The 21428-nt window shown below is 36.6% G+C and overlaps 2 protein-coding genes across 2 annotated transcripts; both read left to right on the top strand.

The window, feature by feature from the left end:
* The first annotated feature begins 12302 nt into the window (after positions 1-12302).
* On the top strand, positions 12303-18449 carry LOC132637737 (uncharacterized). Its single transcript, XM_060354784.1, has 4 exons — positions 12303-12365; positions 12432-12502; positions 17122-17368; positions 17799-18449. Exons 1-4 carry the CDS (start codon positions 12303-12305, stop codon positions 18447-18449), a joined length of 1032 nt encoding a protein of 343 aa, XP_060210767.1.
* A 2033-nt stretch (positions 18450-20482) lies between these two features.
* Positions 20483-21112, top strand: LOC132637736 (uncharacterized). Its single transcript, XM_060354783.1, has one exon. The coding sequence runs from the start codon at positions 20483-20485 to the stop codon at positions 21110-21112; it is 630 nt and encodes a 209-aa protein (XP_060210766.1).
* The last annotated feature ends 316 nt before the right edge of the window (positions 21113-21428 follow it).

Raw genomic sequence — 21428 nt, 5'->3', positions numbered from 1 at the left:
CACCACCCCCATGGTGTGGATGGAGTATGAGGCTGCATACTCAGTATGCTGGGCCGCATACTCACCGCAAATTGGAGCGGGGGGCGACTTTGCCACCTTTTTAAATCCCAAGAGATCTCATTTTCATTTCAACATCCCACACTTATAGAGAGTTCTTGAAGGTTCCCCAATGTTTTAAACCTTTCTATATTATCAAGGAAGAAGATCAAACATCAAAACCAAAAGATAATCCATGGAAGGAAATTGTTCTTGCTTCTCTTCAAAGTTGTGGTAAACTTGGTCTTGAAAGGAGTCGAGGAAGGTAAAGTTCCTCTATTATAAGGTATTCTCTTCCTATTATTTATGTTATTGATTTGATGTAAGGATTTAGTAACTCTTGGAGAGGATAAGAATTAAAGTGGAGAAGCCATAAGTGTTGAAGTGAAGAAATGACTAGGAGATGAACTTAAAAAGGGATTTCGGATAAATTTGAGATTAAATTGAATATAACTTCTTGATTATGATATAGTGGATGTTGTTATTGTTGTCTAGGAGCTATTTTATGATATGGTGGAAGTTGATAAATAGGAGAAGTGCTGCCCAAATTTCATTAGCTTGTTAATTATGCTAGATTGAACTTAAGAGTGTTTTCAAAACCTACCCTTAGTATGAATCCTCTTGAATATAGATTTTGTGGGCTTTAGAGGAAAACGTTTAGTAGTTAAGAAGACGTAAAGGTATGTAAGGCTAACCCTTTCTTGCAAAAGGCATGATTCCCTAGTTGTGAACCTATACATGATATCCGCAATATTCCTATTCCTAGAGATATTAGAAGCTCATAATTTTCATAACTCTCATGATATTATTGACAATGTTCTTTGTGATGATAATGACAACGATTATGATGATGGTTTCAATTCTAGAGATGCCAAAGCTCAAAGTCCTTGATGTTCTCATGATACTATTGAGCTTGTCACATGATTATTGAATTTTCTCATTGTTGTTGATCTCATTTTATAATAATTGTGCTTTCAAGGTGAGATATCGCGATGATGATGATTCCATAATAGAAATCGGAGGTTTATCGACCTTACGTCACTCCGATAGAGTAGTAATGTTTCATTGGGCTCTCATGCATGCTTTATACATATATATATGTATGTATTTTTTTTTACATCACGCCGCCCTATAGGCAGCCGGGCAGACACATAGATGTACACATCACTGCAGTGGGCAGCTTATAATATCATCCCAGACGCGGGATGCCCAGACGCACGATAATAATTATAACACCGTACCTACATTGCCGGGCAGTATAACACCGCGCCTGCATGGCCGCGCAGTATAATACCGCGCCTGTATGGCCACGCACTATAACACCGCGCCTGCATGGTCGGGCAGTATAACACCGCACCTGCATGGACGCGCAGTATAACACCGCGCCTATATGGCCAGGCAGTATACTATATATATATGTATGTATGTATGTATAAGATGTGGTTTTGAAATAAAAAGCTAAGCACGTATGATATCCGCCTTAAGAGGCAATCAGATGTATAGGTTATCTATTTTATCTCCTGCTCCTTATATCTTTATTATGTTGTTATTCATGCCTTAGATACTCAATACATTATTCGTACTGACGTCCTTTTATTTGTGGACGTTGCGTTCATGCCCGCAGGTAGGCAGGGAAACGGACTAGACCCTAGGTGATTCATCAGCGGAGTCTCAGGAGCGCTCCACTTACTTTGGAGCTGCAGTCTATTGGTATTACCCTTTTGTGTGCATATTTGGGCATGGCGGGGTCCTATCCCATCCTTATGATCTCTTGTACTCTATTTACAGGCTCGTAGATAGATGTGTATATTTAGATGTCTCACAACCTTATCGGTGCATATTTTGTATATCACTTTTGTAGACTTGTTGGCTTGTTTATATATATATATATGGGCATAGTTGATGATAACCATATAGATGAGCTATTATTTGAGAACTCATGCCCGTACAGATTATGATACTGTGAGTTAGCCAGGTGGTCCACCAAGATACGATTATAAGAAGCACGTTAGGTGGTGCTCGGTAGGATAGCTCCGGGTACCCGTCATGGCCCTCCGGTTGGGTCGTGACATGTACCACATAAAATAGATAACTCATTTGCTTGCTTACATAATGATTCTAATCTTTTTTCTATAAAGTCTCTCTTCGCACTTGGATTGAGATTGCTAGCTGTCCTAACCCCTTCAGATTTGTATTGATATTCATATTTAGCTACACCGAAAAAGAAAAATAGTAGAATATATGAATGAATTCCTATCTCTGAATATAAAATAAGAGTGTTAGGCTTATATTTATAGAAGTCTGATAGGACCGCATAATTAAATAACTGATAGTTGATTGAGATAATATGATCAGATTTAGAAATAAACCAGTCCCTGTTGCTAAAAGATTGAGTTTTAGATGCAAGTTCTTAAGAATTAACGGATTGTAAGGTCTAAATGTTTTTCTAATGGTACTATATTATATAGGAGTTCCATTTCATGTTACATACACTTCTTCGATTTTATCTCTAAAAGATGATTGTAACCTCATTTCTTTTTCCTTGACAACTTCTATTGTCTTGCTTTTTGGTTTGAGAAATGGGGATGGCATAGAGAAATGTTAAGTTTGCAATATTAGTTGAGGAAATAACTCAATGATCTCCTTATATGCTCTTGGACATTATAAAGAAATTCAAGGTTCATTTTCTTTGCTGTACAACGGCTAGACTCAATATAGTTGTTGTAGGCTCTATAACATATTGGTTCATACTCCAAATTTTCTAGTTTCAAATAAGCAAGGTAGTTAAATGTACTATGTTGGTTGAGGGATGAACTATTGTCTCCTTATATGAACCTAGACAATTCTCTAGCTTCTATAGTTGGGTAACTTGGGTTAAGCCAATGTTCATTTTCATTACAGAAAAAACAAAAAAATAGTAATACCATTTCTTTCTTGACACTAATTCTTTTACCCTTTTGTTTCTTTTACATGATCTGAGGGGAGTTCCAAAATATTGAGTGATCTTGGTTCACTTTGATGTGGACTGTTGCCATACTTGAGGCAAAACAAACGCACATTTGAGGACAAACAGATACTACTCTTGAGCTGCTATACTTGATGAACAATGGCTACACTTTAAAAGAAAATTATGGCTACATTTGATATGGGCTGATTGTTGCATTTTGATGAACTGCTGCTGCACTTTTAAATGTTCAGGATGGTGTTGTACCTGCTGAGCAGATGCAGAACTTAGAATGTTCAGATGTTTCACTTTGAATGCTCTGCTGCTACACTTGAATATTGCACCATGATGTGTATGTTGCTACATTTTTATATGAACAGATATCACACTGTGATGTTGTACTATGTTACACAGCTACTGCATTTTTTATAGCTCAAAAGAGTTACACTATTGTTGAGCAGCTGTTGAATTTTCTTATTCAGATATTGCGCATTCCTATATTATTTAACAACAGCTCTAAAACACCTCTCACAAAATGAAAATGGAATTTCTAACTTCAATATGCACGAGCCACTTGCTCCTTAGTGTGGTGTGTGTGTGTGAAACTTTGATGAGTGAAGATCCAAATTCTAATTACCAACAAATAAGCACAATCGAAAAATGAAGAATTGCAAGAAAAAATGACCAGAGAGAGAAGCGAATGGGAAGGAAGAAGATGGATGAGAATAGTAACTTCTCGATTGTACAAACGTAGTGTAGAAGTAAAGAAATATGATAACGTAAAAGTGGAATACTCGCGTACAGAGAATAGGTGGCAAACCAAGTAGTAATACTTGTTAAATGAAGTGAACCCACACAATACAATTTATGTTGAATAGACTGCAAATACCTATTGTTGTGTTCGTCCATGACTTATTCATTTCTAATATGTGTGTGTGTGTTACTACTATTTCAATTTTTTACCTTCGTTCTTTTTTTTTTAAGTCCATTAGACGTGAGCCTTGGTATATTGACATATGGAGTCCTAACTTTGTGTGAATTTTTTAGAAAAGAACGCAAGTGGCAATTGCACACAAAAAATTACTCTTTCATACCCTCCTTATTTTCATACTTCTAAAATTATTTATCCGAAAAAATGATCAAATTTGCCCTCCAACTATCGTCTATAGTTTAGATTTATCCATTGTTAGAGTTTTGGTTCATATTTTAACCCCCATCCAACCCCTTCCACTCCAGAACACCCCATCATAGTAGACACAGTTTTGTCCAGATTTTCATTCTCTTCATTTCAATTTATTCTGTGTTTTTATTCTTTTGTTTCTCCTCAGTTCTGTGGGCTTCAATCCTAAAAGGAAGAGAATGGATGGGAAGTGACATTTCTCTTTCAACTGGGACCAGCAGCTATGGCGAGTGAGTGTGTGAGAGAGGTGGATAAGCAATGGTTGCGGTAGCTGGTGGGTTTGTAGAAGGAATGAAGGGTGAGGAGCTGGCTGGGTGGGAGCTAGACGAAGAAGTAATGGGTTTGGGTAAAAATTGGGGGAAGTTATGGGTTACATTTTAGTAAATTAACCGACCGTGGTGGACGACTGTGGAGGCGGTGGATGGTGGTGGATGGTGGCGGAGAAGAAGAAGGGGAAGTGATGGTTTGATGGAGAAGAAGATTAGATATTGTATTTTTTTATAAAAAAAAAGAAAATTACATGGCAAATTTCAATTGGTATGACTTAAAATAAAAGAAAAATTAGATATATATATGGCGTCCATCTGGATAGATAAGGGCTCTTAGTCAGCAATTTGTTAGTGATAACGGCAAATGTAACAAGTTTCTTAACGGGAGGGATAAATATGAACCAAAACTCTAACGAAGGGTAAATCTAAACTATAAATGATAGTTAGAGGGTAATTTGACTATTTTCTTTATTTACACTTTTTTACCTATTGCAGCTCTTGTAGGTAATTATCTCTTTTTTCTTCTTCTTTTTCTTTTTTTTTTTTTTCTTTTTGAAGCAATTCCACTAGGCTTTGGGGCCTAGGGCTATTTTATTTAAATTTTCAAAAACACAAGCATAAGTCTTTACAATTGTGGCCAAAATGGCTTAAAATTCAAGAAATTAAAATAATAGACATCCTAGGGGTAAACAGACCCAACATGCTACTATCTAATGCCAAAGATATAAATAAGACTAGACTAAAACTCATGCAGCCTTGTCCTCCCTATATGCCTTGTGTATATCAAAACTGCATGGTGTATATCCGTGGTATATTCTAGTATATCTGCTTGGGAGATCCTGAATATAGGCCACTCTTCATTTCTGAACCTTGTATATGACATGAGAATCAAAATGGGATGAAAAACCATGCAATATGCAGCTGATATACCACAGCATACATGAAGTACACTGCAGTCTATCTGATGGCTGCTTATTACACAATTAATATGGTGTCCCATCAGTCTTTCCACCTCTAACTTTGTGTTCCTGAATGATGTGTCTCTTTTATACTTATCACTACAAGATCCACATATTAACAAATTCTCTGCAGATTGAGCACAAGGTGCTAATACCACTGCATAAAATCCTGTCAACATACAGATCTTGCATGATGTACCACAGTCTAGCAAAGACACCTGATAATTGTTGATGACCTGCACTTCTTTGAATAACTTTGCATTTCCTTTTGAGGTGCAACAATTTGACTATCTCAATATCATTTCCTGTGCCCATAGGATCAATAAAATAGGTGAAAACAAGCATGTATCATCTCCTCTCTGGCTAGGATCAATGATACACAACTAGTCTGTATATGTTGTGATCTTGGTGCAGACTATGTCCCATAAATGCAGCCTCCAAATGAACTTGTAACTTGCAAAATATAACACAAGGTTAGTAGAAAAAAATGTCCTTATACTCTCTTCCATGTGGATTTGAGTATAATGACCACCAGATCTCTATTTCACCACACCAGCCTCCATACTCCTCAGTACCTCCTTTTTGTTCTGATCCTTAAGTAGGGGCATAGCAACTTATCACTATTAAGAATCTTCCTCCCCTTTGTGTCAAGTTCTGCAAATCCATTAGCTGTCACCTCACCAAAATCAAGAGCAACATTGGCTAGATGATCTGCAACCTGATTGCCTTCCCTCATTAGATGCAGAACTTCAACTTCAGCATTGTCTATAATCTCTAGAAATTCTTCTACCACTATCTTCTTCATCATCATTGAGTCTGTTTCCAATATAAAGGAATACATATGCTTGGAAAGTCAGAATTTAGCAGCTTCCAATAGTGCTATGGCTTCAGATTCTGTGTTAGTAGCCTCTCCTATTTCCTTTGCTCTAGCATACACCAAGTCACCTAGACTATCTCTAACACAAAAAGCATAGCTACTTCTACCAGGATTGCCCCTGGTTGCACCATCAGAGTTACATTTCCACCACCCTTCATGAGGCAGTGTCCACCAAACCTGAGTGACCTGAAGTTTTGGCTTAAATTGCTCCAAAATTCTGAGAATATCTGGCAACTAAAGTGGCACATTCTTAATGCCAGGTTTCCTAATTTTCACTAACTTCTGAATGTCAGCTGATGCTTGATACAACACCCTTGCATTTGATACCTTGTTCTTGTGTTTGTCTCTATTTTTTTTTCTTCCATAGCTTCCAAATAATGATAGAAGGCATTGCATAGTACAGTTGTTTCATCCTTGATATAATATCTGTAGTACAGCTGTTTCATCCTTGATATAATATCTGTAGTACAGCTGTTTCATCCTTGATATAATATCTGTAGTCCACCATGTCATAATGACTTGATGCAGTTGCATTCCTGCAATGTTCAGACCTGCAGCATGTGAAAAATAAGTCCAAAGAGTTTGGGCAATCTCAAACCTTAAGAATATATGTGGAACAGTCTCTTCTTTAGGATCAGCAGGACAACATAAACAATTTGAAGGGAGATTGTAACCCCAACTCTTCACCACATCATCCAATGGTACTTTTAGATGCAAAACTCTCCACATGGTAAAAGCAATCTTGAAGGGCAACCCCTTGACCCATATTTTGTTATACACCTCCTTCTTCTGACCCTTACTCCTCACAAGATCCCATGCAGATTTAACTATGAATTCTCCATTTGACTCTAGCATCCACCAAGGTGTATTCAGTACACCCTCTCTAACAGGTGGTTTAATGTCATTAATGACAAAATCTGCTAGTTCCTCAGGTAAGTGATTTCATGCAGCTTCACCCCATCTTCCTTGAACAACCACATCACTCACATTCTGAATATCTTCATTGCAATAAAAATCAGGTGAGGTTAGAAAATATAATGGCCCTGCTCCAGTCCAATTGTCAAACCAAAATAATGAGGAACCCATTCTCAATTGCCACCATATGTGCTGATCCATGTGTCTCTAGCTTCAAGCATTTTCCTCCACACCAATGAGTCTTGTTTCCATAGTTACTAGCACCTGATTATTCTTCTTGAGATATTTGTTTCCCATATATGCACTCCATAATGATGGCTTCTTTCTGAAGTTCCATCACAGCTTGGCAAATAATGCCAATGACATGTCATACAAGGATGTAAAACCAAGGCCACCTTCATCTTGAGGTAAACAAACTCTGTGCCATTTAGTCCAATGCCTTCTTCTTTCACCCTCAGAATTGCTCCAAAAGAATTGAGCAAAGATCTTATGTAGGTTTTTCAACCACAAAAAATGGAGTATATATGGCAAACAGTAAGTGCATGGGCATAGCCTGCAATACATGTTTCAACAGGATTGCTTTACCACCAAAAGAGAGCATTCTCCCTTTCCATCCTTGCATCTTGTCCCTTATTCTTTTAAGAAGTTCTGAATAGAATGACATCTTAGCCTTGCTATAATATATAGGACAACCAAGATATATAATAGGAAAAGCTTGCCTATTAATACCAGTTATCCATTCCACCCTCACAAACCATGATTCATCAACTCTGTCATGCAAGTACACATCACTTTTACCTCTATTAATTAGTTGTCCTGATGCAGTCTCATAATCAACCAGTACCTTCGTAATCATTCTCAAGGATATCTCACAAGCTGATGCAAATATAATAGTATCATCTGCATAGCATAAGTGATTTATCCTTGGGCTCCACTTTGACAAACCAAATCCACAAAAACCATGATCATGATGCAATGAATTCAAAGCCTTGGAAAGAACTTCTGCAGCTAGAATGAACAAGGTAGGTGATAAAGGATCACCTTGTTTAACCCCCCTACTAGAGTGGAAAAATCCATGTGGTTGTCCATTGATCAATACAGAATACCAATTGTTGGCAACCAACTCCCAAATGTGTCCAATGAATTTCTCAGCATATCCCATTTTCCTCAGTACAACAGTCAAAAAGCCCCATGACAGCCTATCATAGGCTTTTGTCATGTCCAACTTCATTACTACATTAGGCACAAACTGCTTGTTACTTCTTTTAGTTCGCATACTCATATCTGTGATAATCTCCTGAGCCAATAGAAAATAGAATGTTCTCAACTATACTTCTTCCTTTTACAAAACCTGATTGATTTGGAGATATCAAGTTAGGTAGTAGGGTGGCAACCCTGTTATGAACCACTTTTGAAAACACCTTGTTGATGAAGTTACTAAGGCTGATTGGCCTCATATCACCAAAAGTCTGCACATCTTTTTTCTTGGGCAACAATACCAGGTTGGTGTGAGTCACATACCATGGTAGTTCTTTGCCTTGAAAAAAAGAAAGCACCATCCTGAATATGTCTTCAACTACCACATCCCAATAGGTTTGGAAAAACAAACCTGTATAACCATTAGGACCTCCAGCACTTATAGGATTCAGGCCAAATACAGCTTCTTTTACTTCTTGTTTGCATGCCATTTTGACTAACATCTGGTTTTGATTTGTTGTTATCATGGAATCAACATGTTGTAGGATATCAAATGATGTTGAATGCGTATCCTCATGGAATTGATCCTGATAGAATCTAACAGCCTCAGCAGCAATTTCTTTATCATTTTCCAACCAGACCACATTAACATCTTGAATTCTTCTGAGTTGAAGCACCTTCCTTCTACCATTTACATGAGCATGAAAAAATTTGGAATTTTTGTCCCCGTCCTGAAACCATGATATACCTGACTTTTGTTTCCAGTATTCTTCTTCAACTGCCAAAACCTGTGTGTACTCAGCATTGACTTTCATGAGCTTTTCCCTATGAACAAAGGAAGGATTTGCCTCAAACATAACCTAATGAGCTTTAACTACCTCTTCCATGTTTTTCACCTTCTGAAAAAAATCTCCGTAAGTTTATCTACTCCATGCAGACAAAACCTTTCTCATATTCTTCAGTCTTGTATTAAATCTCCAAAAAGAATTGCTTTCAACTTCAATATTCCAATTTGCCTTAATCATGTCTATGAAAGATTCATGTTTGGTCCAGAAATTCAGAAATTTGAATGATTTTCTAAATTGTGGCACTTCTCTATTAAAATCAAGGAGCATGGGAGAATGATCTGATCCATTCTTGATCAAGTGACTCACCTCCAAACCTGGATATGTTTCTTGCAATTCAAAACTGCCTCTTAAAAATACAATCATCCCCACCTCTCCCATTCCACCATGTAAAAATACATCTTTTATAACCTAAATCTGTCAAATTGAAACTCTGAATGCAACACCTAAAATACTCAACCTCAGCTAGTGATACTGGCAAGACACCATACTTCTCCTTCTCATCAACCACTACATTGAAGTCACATCCCATAAGCCATGGAGTTGTCATATCAAAAGCCAAATAAGTCAATGAGTCCCACAACTCTATTCTATCATTCTTGTCACACTTTGCATATACAAGTGTAACCACCAACTCAATGTCAAGATTCCAGTTGAATAGCCTCAAAGTAAGCTGTTGTACACTATAAATAAGAACAGCAACCTGATACTCTTCATCTACAAAAGCCTATAGCTTGCCAGAGATATTTTCAATAGCAGTTTCAAGACCAAGTCTTCTCCTATATGATTCCATTATATAAGCTTGTTGGGAAGGTTCCATCAAGCCGATAAGGAAAAAATGATGTTTGTTATGCATTGTCAAAAGCCTCCTAAAGGTTTTTTTTAGTAATTACTGACCTTATATTCCAAATTAGTGCATTCATGACCACTAATAATTGGATTTAGATATAGTTCTCCTTGTACTCACCCCAGGAAACTGAGATGCAGTATTTTCCTTTCCAGCCTTCTTCCTTCCTTTACCAATCACCTTTGCAACTTTTTTAGGTGATAGATCACCTTGCCTTGCTGCATTCATGAAATTCTGAGTTGTGGATTCCTCATCAAGATCAATTTTCCCTTCCTCAACTCAAATACTTAGTACAGCCACCTGAAGTCCTCATTTATCATTTTGTGAGTATGCAACTTGAATTTGATTCTTTTTAGATAAACCAGCTTCATGCTGCACCACTTGTTGTTTGTTCTACATCAATTTACCATCTGATCCAACTTGTCTTTTATCAGGAAGTTTGTTATGCTTCTTAGAATCTTCCTGATTATCCTTTTGAACTACATGACTAGCTGGCACTTCATTAGGAGTAACCATCCCATCTGCAACTCTATTTTCAATAGCTTTCTCTTTTGATGTATCATCTGTACCTAATGCTGAAGGTAAAGAGTTTACCAATTCTTCATTATCTATCACCTTTTCAAACATCTGATTTATTTCCTGAGATAAAGTAATGGATGCAATAGAAGGGCTCTTCTTAGCAATTTTGTCATCTGATAGCACAGCATCCTCTTTCTCATCACTCCACACCTTCTTTTCTCCACTATTGTTATATGTACATGGCACAGTTACACCAGTTTGATAAACCACCATAGGCTTAGCAGCTTCTACCCATTGTTGTGTCTTGATAGGTGATCTACTCTTTTTTGCTGGAGTATAAGTTGGTGCCTTGACATTGAGAGGTTTTATAGCCTGATTAAGTACCTCATCAAACTCCTTAGTTGTTAAAGCAATCAAAGGTGATAATTGCTGTACAGAAGTCTAATTTATCTTATTCACTCCCTTCTTCATTTGTCCACCATTACATTGCTTAGCATTTGCTTCTACCTGTTGATCTATAGATTGAACTGCATTACTACTTTGCACCAAATTATCATGCTTTGTCCCATCTGCTAATACCATTTGTTTGTCTACATCAACCTCCACATTGACCACCTTAATTACCTCTTCTTCCTCTCTAATCTCACCATCTTCCAATGCTGCAAACTTGTTGCTAGTTTCCACATCTTTAGCCATAATACCTTCTAAGTTTAGCACCTGTTTTCCATTAGTTTTAGTAGCTGCTGCTTGATCTTGCTCCTTATTTCCTTCATTCACATCATGCCTTTTTTTATTCTTTCCTCTATATAGGTCATTAATATCACCAACAATTTTACCACTAGGTAGCACCTTGATCACATGCTTATATCTATGATTAGGTCTTGCATGCCTAGGGTTTGCATGATTTGCATGGCTAGGGTTTGGCTCCTGCACATTTTTATTCTTCTCACCTACCTCTTTATCTTTATTTGTATCCTGAATTTCCTGCACTTTGATGCCACTTTCTTCAACTTCATCATCTCCTTCTTCCTTTTCTGGTAATAACTCTAGGTGAATCTTCCAACAAGTTTTCTCATCATGACCTTGTAACTTGCAATTCTTGCAATACTTAGGCATAAAATCATAGTTAATTTTCACCCATTTAGATTTCACAACACCAGTCTTTATATTAACAGCTTGCAATTGAACCCTCTTAGGATGAGTAGCCAACAAGTCTACCTCCACTTTTACCCTTGCACAGCTTGGCCTAGTCTTGTTCCTTGTAGCCAAATCCAACATTAATGGCTTCCCCACAGATGATGCCATAGAAAATAACTGAGACATTCCATAGTAGTTAGGTGCTAAGGTTAGAAACGATATCCATGCAATGGCAATTGAATTCTCTTCCTCAGGATCAAACCAAGGATCCCACTTCAATGTGCGCATGGGATGATACAATTGAGGTTCTTTAATCCAAAAACTTGGCTTGGATAATAGATTAACATAATCTCCAAACAATGTACATCTAATCAAAATATGTCTATTGCACAGAAATCCTATAGTTGCTTCCGCCTTTAACTCACATTGTTTAGCCAAATTATCACGTAGAAATTGTAGTTCAGGCAACCCATACGTAAACTTGCCTATCACAGCATATTGAAGTCCCTCTTGTTTAATCATGCAATCAATTTCCTCCATCGTATATTAAAGTGTAGGATCCCCATGCACGTACACTATGTTTTTCATTGGAATATCTATAGCAGCCGAAGTAGAAGCCTCATTGGCATTAAAGTCGTTGGTTTAAATATTTTGGCAAAATCCAAAGGTTGTTTTGGATCGTTGGTTGTTTGTGTGGTTTTTGTAGGTTGTTATGGTGGCTGGGGTGGTGGCACAGCCTCAGGAAGAGGCTGCACAATGGCCTGAGAGGCCATTAATGTCCTTTGAAGCTCCAAACCCTAATCCAAGTCACATGTCACCAGGAGAGAGAAGAGAGCTTTTCATTGACCTTTCTTTCTTACTTCTCTACTTCTTTTCTTCTTTTCTTTTTTTGTTGTTTTTTATTTTTTTTTCTTTTTTGTTCATTTTTTTTTTCAAATCATGTTATTCTTTATTTTATTTTTCATTATAATATGATCCTGTAGTTAATTCTTGCTCCTTTATTTTCTTTTTTCTTTTTTCTTTTTTTATCGTTTTTGAACTTCTTGATTTCCATTAATTCGTTTTTTTCCCTCCATAATCTGATTTCATTCTCTTTTAGTTATTTTTATTTTTAAATTTGTGATTTTCCCTCCATAATCTGATTTCATTCTCTTTTAGTTATTTTTATTATTAAATTTGTGATGATTTTTATTCAATTTTTTCTCCTTTTTAAATTTTTTTTTAAGATTTTTTTTCTTTGTTTCACTGTTTTTTCATAATTTTATTCTACACATCTTTTCTGCTCCTTTATTTTTTTTCTTTTTTCTACATGAATAAAAAAGGATAACTGATATTGTATATATTTTTATATATATATTTTGTTATTCTATATCTCAAAAATTAATTTATTATAGCACATAGTATACCAATTCAGTAGCAGTTGAAGTATACTGTTGTCGTATATTATGATATCCACATGGTATATGTCAAATACTAATAGGGTATCATAGAAAGATGGGTCATTCCTTAAAAATATATTGGTCAGTCCTCTATGGTACTCACATGGTATATCATATACGAGTAGGGTATCATAGAAGATTTGTCCATTCCTTCAAAAAAAATATTTGTCCTCTATAATACCCATATGGCATATCATATACTGATAGGGTATCTAGAGACTGATGGTTCATTCCGTCATGAAAAGTATTTAGTCATCTATGATAACGGTGTATAACATATACTGACAGGGTATCATTGGTGAGTAACCCTATAATACGGTATCATTGAGGACTAGCAGTTCATTCCATCAAGAAAATACACTCAGTCCTCTATGATACCAATGGTATATAATATACTGACAGAGTATCATAGATGGTAGATTCAGACCAACACTACTCGGTCCTCTATGATGCCCTTATATACTGACAGGGTATCATAGAGGATTAGTTCATTCTTCATGAAAAACACTCTTCAATCCTCTATGATACCGACATGATATATATCATATGATGATAAGGTGTCATGGAGGATTGGTTCATTCTTTCAAGAAAACACAATCCAGTCCTCTATGATATCGATAAGTATATAACATATACTGACAAGGTATCATAAAGGGTCGGTTCATTTCTTCAAGAAAAAAAAACTCAATCCTCTGTGAAAGGAAAAAAAACGCAATCCTCTATGATACCAACATGGTATCATGAATGGGTTACCCCATATGATAATCATATATTGACTATTGACCCCACATGACAATCATATGCTGGACAAGATATCATAGTGATAAGGTGCACCCTATGATCATATGTTTTGATAATTGACAAACTGATGGGGAACCGACAAGTGACCTGGTATGCGATCTGTTTTGAATATACCGTGCGCACTTAGTGGCACAGTTGTAAAGCTAGACTGTACAACAGCATTGTTCCAGCTCATGTCTCGGGTCAAACTTTGGATGAGAAGTCTCCATCACATCCCACATGTTCCCAATATATATTCAACATGTCCCAACATATTGTGCATCACTTGGAAAACCTAAAATCACTTTAGAATGTGTAGCCGTCACAAGATTCCCAAGTGTTCAACTAACAGAGCTGAGAACAAACTGAAGGACCAGATGCTAACTCTGAAGATATCCTAGTCTCTTAGTTTGTCATAAGCTTTGTTTCATTTGTACTTAAATTGTAAACCTACTCCTCTTGCTTGAGAAGCTGTTTGTAGGTATTTAAAAAAAAGTCTCAAAGGTAGCTTGTTGGAAGTGTGTTTCTACAAGCTTTTGAGTGGTACATTAGGCTAGGATTAGTCTAAGTGTATTAGTGTCCTTAGCTAGAGTTAGCTAAGTGGAGTTACTTACAATTGGAGTATTGCAAGGGTTGGGGGACTATGTGAGTTAGTTCCTAGATTACATAAGCGTTATTATAAGGGTGAGGGGTTATCGGAGTTAAATTCTGACTTAAAATAGAGTTGTAATCTGAAGTTGCTCGGTCAGTGGAGTTGAAATCCTACTAGGGTAAGTCGTAATTTTTAATCCCTTGAGCAAGGAGTTTTCCACGGTAAAATCTTGTGTCCTTTACTTACTGCACTGTACAAGGGAACTGATAGATGACCAGGTTCCTTCATATTCTGTTTGGTAAACGCAAGGCCTCCATCACATACAGTATTGATTATTCCTTCAAATAAAGCTCAGTCATCTATGATACCCACATGGTATATATCATATACTAACAGGGTATCATGGAGACTTGTTCATTCCTTAAACAATTCTCTATGATACCCACATGATATATATCATATACTCATAAGGTATTATAAATGACCGATCCATTCCTTCAAAAAAGAGCTTAGTCATCTATGATACTCACATGGTATATATCATACACTATTAGGGTACCATGTAGACTTGTTCATTTAGGGTATCATGTAGATTTGTTCATTCCTTAAACAATCTTCTATGATATTCACATGATATGTATCGTATATTGACACAGTATTATAAATTACCGATTCATTTCGTCGGAAAAAGCTTCTCGAATCTTTTATAATACTTACATGGTATATATCATATACTAACAAGGTATCATAAAGGACAATTTCATTGCTTCAAAACAAAAAATACAAAAGAAATTCAACAAATAGAGATTAAGCTTAATTTTATAGTTTATACTCCCTCGGTTTCAATTTATGTGAACCTATTTCCTTTTTAGTTAGTGCCAAAATGAATGACCTCTTTCCTAATTTGGAAACAAATTCACTTTATGAAATGATTTACAGCCACACAAATTTTCAAGACTTATTTGGAACCAAAAGTTTCAAAAGTCTTCTCTCTTTCTTAAATGTCGTGCCCAGTCAAATGGGTTCACATAAATTGAAACGGGGGGAGTATAATTTTTAGCAAGTTATAAAAAATTCAAAAAAATAGAGTCACTTTTTAGATACATATAAGTTTTATTTTCATTTGCAAGAGAGAGAAAAACTTATAAAAATATATTTTCTATTAATTTAAATTTTAATAAATAAACTAGTGACTTTAGTATGTTTTATATATTATTCTTGTAGTAGTCCTAATTATTTAATTTTTCTATATTTTATTTATCTAAAAGTACTGAGTTAATATTTTTATTGTTGTATTGTATTTTATCTTTAAAACAAAAAGGAGGAAAGACAAAAATAAAGAAAGAACAAACAAAAGAAAAAGACAAACTAACAAAAAAGGAAAACGAAATAAAGAAAAAACAAACAAAGTATACTAAAAACGGAGCCAACTAAGATTTTAATGGGGAATAAGAAACAAACCATTGTCAAAAAATAACAAGATAAGAAAACAAACCAAAAGAAAAAGGAGTTGGGACAGACCCAATTCCATTGGGAACTGCCACAACAAAGCTGAGCCGCGGTTCAAGGGGGGATGCGGGTAACATTTTTGTTTCGTATGGGCTACAATTACAATAAAATTCTTTGGGGGCAGAGCCTGGTAAAATTTTTGCTTCTTATGGGTATTCGTGTTGTTGTTCTTGAATCTCTTCGGGTCATTTGCACAAATGCATCTATTTTCGGGTGGTCTTTGATTTTTGTCCCTGAAATTTGTGGCTTTTAATCTTTTTCTTCACAATTTTTGGTGCATCGGAACTTCCCTAGTTAAAGTAGGAAAACAAGTATCGCAAGTGACATTTTCACATTGATTATGTTCTCCGTACTCCCATAGCGACCCCCACACACCTACCTCCATCCTGGACACTCATAGTATCTGTTTAGATTATATACAAATGCTTTTAGGATAATAGTTTTTATTACGTACCGAACACTACAAAATACATTTTCCAAGACTTCATACCGAACACACCCTAGGTGATTTCTTTCCTTTCTGTCCAAGCCTTGGTGGATAAACTTGATACCTGTGCTGGTGGGATGTAGCATGTGCCCGGTGGAATTAGTCGAGGTGTGACCAAGCTGGCATGGATACCAGGTTATCACTCAACATAATTCTAAAAAGCGACATAAGTTTAGATTTCGTCCGGCAAAATTTACATTTAGCTTCAGCATATATATCATACATCCACACAAGCTATGCCGGAAAAGGAAAAAACTTTCAACACTCAACATAATCTAGAAAATATACATAACTTATGATGCATAACTTAATTCCTACATAACTTGTCCAAGCAAGACAAAAGTTCAGTTTCCAAAAAAAATCAAAATCACAAATATAAGGACAAAGATTAAAGACCTGTGCGTTTGAAAGGAATCCGTGCAAAAAAGTGAATTTGTTCTTGCCTCTTAGTCCGTCTGATCTATATTCTATGATTTTTATCTTTTACACTTGGTTTAAGATAAATGATTTTTTACATAATAAATAGTATATTAATAGTTTTTTTCAAATTTACTCTTATTTAGATATAAGTGAATTTTTATAACGATAGGTTGATGGCTATTAAGATAGTAGTTGGAGGGCATACCTTAAACGCGGTTAGTGCTTACGCACCACAAGGGGCCCCAGATGAGGAGATCAAAAGGCGATTCTGGGAGGATTTGGACGAGGTTATGCATGGTATTCCGCACTCAGACAATATTTTTCTTGGAGGTGATTTCAATGGCCACATCGGGACGACTGCTAGGGGTTATGATAATGTGCATGGAGGCTTCAGGATTGATGATAGGAATAGGAACGTACGTCGCTATTAGATTTCGCGAGAGCTTTCGACTTGGTGATGGCAAACTCTAGTTTCCAAAAGAGGGAAGAGCACTTGATCACCTTTCGAAGTACGAGGGCCAAGACCCAAATTGATTACCTACTCTCTGAGAAGTGCGCGAATTACAAGATTATCCCGAGCGAGAACCTCACGATCTAGCATAGGCTCTTAGCTATGGATCAGGAGATAAAGAGGAAGAGAAGAAAGAGGGTTGTGTATGGTCAACTTCTAATTAGGTGGGATGCTTTGAATAAGGACAGTGCCTAGGATTTGGGTAAGCGGTTAAGGGCATTGGGAAGAAAGGTGCTAGGGGTCTCGAAGGGTTACTCTGGTAGACACAAAGGGGACTGGTGGTGGAACGGAGAGGTTCAAGGTAAAGTGAAACTAAGAAAGCAGCATATTTAAAGCTAGTGGAGAGCAAAGACGAGGAGAAGAAGAGGACTAATAGGGAGCATTATAAGAAGAGGGGGAAAGAGGTGAAGTTAGCGGTTACGACGGCTAAGACTGTTGCGTTCAGATGCTTATATGACGAACTTTGGGAAAAAGGCGGGGACAAGAAGCTATACAGGATAACCAAAGCGAGGGAGAGGAAGGCTCATGACCTGGACCAAGTGAATTGTATCAAAGACAAGGAAGACGAAGTTTTGGTGGAAGATGCCCATATTAGACGAAGATGGCAAACGTCCTTTCATAAACTCTTGAACGAAGAGAGGGATCGGAACATCCTACTAAGAGAATGGAAGCACTCCGAGAGTCGCCGTGATTTTGGGTACTATAGGCGGGTCAAGGTTGAGGAGGTCAAGGGGGTTATGCATATCATGAGCAAGGGAACAGCGACCGGGTTAAATGAAATCCAGGTGGAATTTTGGAATAATATGGGCAGGGTAGGCTTGAAGTGGCTTACGCGGTTGTTGAATGTTACTTTTAGGATGTCAAAGATACCTGAAGAGTGGGGATGGAGCACCATGAAAGAAAGTTTCAAGTACCTAGATCGATCATCCAAGGGAATGGTGAAATTGATTACTATCTCACCCATCGTATTAAAGCGGGATGGATGAAATGGAAGCTCGCATTAGATATGTTATGAAACAATAAGGTGCCGCCTAGACTTAAGGGAGAGTTCTACAAAATGGTGGTTAGACCGACTACGTCGGGTGAGATGGAGTGCTGACCAGTTAAGAAAGCTCATGTCCAAAAGATGAAGGTAGCAGAGATGCGAATGCTGAGATAGATGTGCGGACATAGCAGGAGAGATATGATTCGAAATGAAGTGATTTGGGACAAGGTGGGTATGGCTCCCGTGGTGGACAAGATGCGGGTAAGGAAAGTTGAGATGGTTCTACCATGTGCAGAGGAGATGCGTTGATGTGCTAGTGAAGAGGTGTGAGAGGCTGGCAGTGGTGAGCCTGAGGATAGGAGGGGTAGGCCAAAGATATCCTAGGGAGAGGTGATTCGTTAGGATATGGCGCAGCTTCAGCTTACCGAGGACACGACCCTTGATAGAAGGGTGTGGAGGTTGAGTATCAAGATAGATGGCTAGTAAGGGGCACGGGGATTTTTTTTTCTATACTAGGAGTATTATTATCATTGTCTTTTTTTTCTTTTTTTTTTTTTAGCTTTGTATTATAAGTTGATTCTTTCTTTCTTTCTTTAACTGAATTTATCTTATTATGTTGCTAATACTGCCTATTATTATTGTTTTCTTGTCACCTTTTCTTGAGCCGATGGTATATCGAAAACAACCTCCATACCTCCCAAGATAGGGGTACGGTTTGCGTATACTTTACCATCCTCACACCTCACCTTGTGGAATTATACTGGGTATGTTGTTGTTGTTGTACTATTTAATTAAAGGTAATTTAGTGAAAACACTTTTAAGGGTAAGTAATTCTTTAAGGGGTGTGACCAAGCTAAAAAACAACCGTATAAATGAATCATATGGAATCATTATATATTTTAGTAAAAGGTAGCTAACTTTGGAGCCACGTTTTTGTTTTCAACTGGAGCACTTATAAGATCTTACTAATTACCCTCACTTCATTTCAATTTATGTGACACTTTTCATTTTTCAAGAGTCAATTTGACTAAGTTTTGAATATAAATTAAATTAGATCAACTTAATATTTTATATAACATTTTAGATATTAACATTTGTACAAATTGTACTACAATTATAATATTAACTAAAATTAAAATTTTAAATATAAACTATATACGGAGAACTAAATTGGGTCTTGAGGTTTATTTAATGAATTTATATTTTTTCCTTAATTTCGTCTAAAACTAACGTAAACTCTTGCAACATGAAATATCATGAGTAAAATTAGAACTTAATAAATACCAAAATGATATATTTTATCTATAAATAAATAAAAATTATATGCTCACAAATTCATCAAAAATGCAAATATTTTTAGTTTGTGATTTTCACTGAGTTGTAATCATTTTACATAATTTAAATCATGTTATATCACGGAATGTTGAATCGCTTGTGTCCCTATGATATTTGACAAATATATAAGTGGGGGACTGTTGAGATTAATGCAAAGTCTTTAATTGTTGGAGTAATGTAACTTCTTTGAATGAATGAATTTCTTTCATTCATGACAAACTCCTAATCTTTCAATGCATTTTTTGTTGAATGGAGGAATAACTCATTTACGATAAATCAAGTTATTAAACATCAATAACTGATGTATTGATATTTGAAATAACGTATTGTCGGTAAATGCTACGCATTAGAATTTCCCTATAAATTGAAGACCTTTGAGAACATATCAACCACCAAAAATTATCCTCCTCTATCCTTTTTGTTACCTCTAGAAATCTGGGCAATTGTATTTTGTGCAAAATACTCCAACTTCCAGCCACGAGTACACGTTTCTGGAAGAACTGTGAAACCTTGGGGAGCGACCGGCTATGAACAATTTGTACAGGCGTCGGGCCAAAAATCACTTTCAAGGCAGTGGCTTGCCACGATACAGTGTTTGTGATAATTTGGTTACTATTTTTTAATTCCAAGTTCAATATCAACATTGTGCTATTTTTCCTAACAAATTGAAAGCGATTTTACACATACAATATTGAACAAATGGCTATTTCCTTGAACAAAACTCTTCTTAATCTGTCAAAGCTCAAGCCTTTGGACGGAAATAATTTTAAATGTTGGTCACAGAAACTTCTCATTTTCTCTGAACAATTAGAAGTTGATTATGTTTTGTTTAACGAACCTCCTACTTTTGGTTCTAACACTGTTGTTGATGTTGCTAACACTACTATTGGTTCTATCACTACTATGGTTGTTGATAATGCAACTAAAAAGAAGTTTGAAAAAGATAACAAAACTATTAGAGGGCATTTGCTGAACCATATGACTAATCCTTTATTTGATTTATTTGTTACTTATAAATCTGCCAAGGAAATATGGGACAATTTGGAAAAGAAATGTGGTGCTGATGATGCAGGGAAGAAAAAGTATGTTGTTGGGCAGTGGATTAAGTTCCAGATGGTTAACAATATGCCAATTATGGAACAGGTTCATGAGTATGAGAACTTGACTGCGGCTGTTCTGACCGAGTGCATGAAGATGTGTGAGGTTTTTCAAGCCAATGTTCTGCTTGAGAAATTCCTGCCTTCTTGGAGTGATTACAGGAACCAACTGAAGCATAAGAAGAAGGACTTGACCATTCAGGAACTGATCAGTCACATGAGAACTAAATAGGGAAACCGTCTCAAAGATAAGATGGAAGCTCTTTCCCTTAACTCTCCTAAAGCTAATCTTGTGGAAACTTCTGGTACTGTTGTGAAAGACAGGTTCAAAGGCAAGCAGAAGAAAATACCTAAAAAGGGAATGGGATGAAAAAGAATCACTTCAACAAGCCGGAGAGCCAAATCCAGAAGCTCAAGGGACCTTGTTTTGTATGTGGGAAACTTGGTCACAGGGCTGCTCAGTGTAATCAAAGACAAGGGCAAAACTCGAAGCAGGGAGAACAAGGTATTGCCCAAGCCAATCTTGCTGAGGGGAATGAAGTTATTGT

The sequence above is a fragment of the Lycium barbarum genome, chromosome 4 (assembly GCF_019175385.1).
Source record: "Lycium barbarum isolate Lr01 chromosome 4, ASM1917538v2, whole genome shotgun sequence".
Classification (NCBI taxonomy): domain Eukaryota; kingdom Viridiplantae; phylum Streptophyta; class Magnoliopsida; order Solanales; family Solanaceae; genus Lycium; species Lycium barbarum.
Note: the sequence above shows the minus strand (reverse complement) of the source record. Positions and strands in the feature narration are given on the sequence as shown.

Coding starts and splice junctions, on each gene's coding strand:
- LOC132637737 (XM_060354784.1), top strand. CDS start 12,303: ATGTTTTTCATTGGAATATCTATAGCAGCCGAAGTAGAAGCCTCATTG. Junction 12,366..12,431: donor CATTGGCATTAAAGTCGTTG/GTTTAAATATTT, acceptor TGGTTTTTGTAG/GTTGTTATGGTGGCTGGGGT. Junction 17,369..17,798: donor TTGATGATAGGAATAGGAAC/GTACGTCGCTAT, acceptor GCATATTTAAAG/CTAGTGGAGAGCAAAGACGA.
- LOC132637736 (XM_060354783.1), top strand. CDS start 20,483: ATGGCTATTTCCTTGAACAAAACTCTTCTTAATCTGTCAAAGCTCAAG.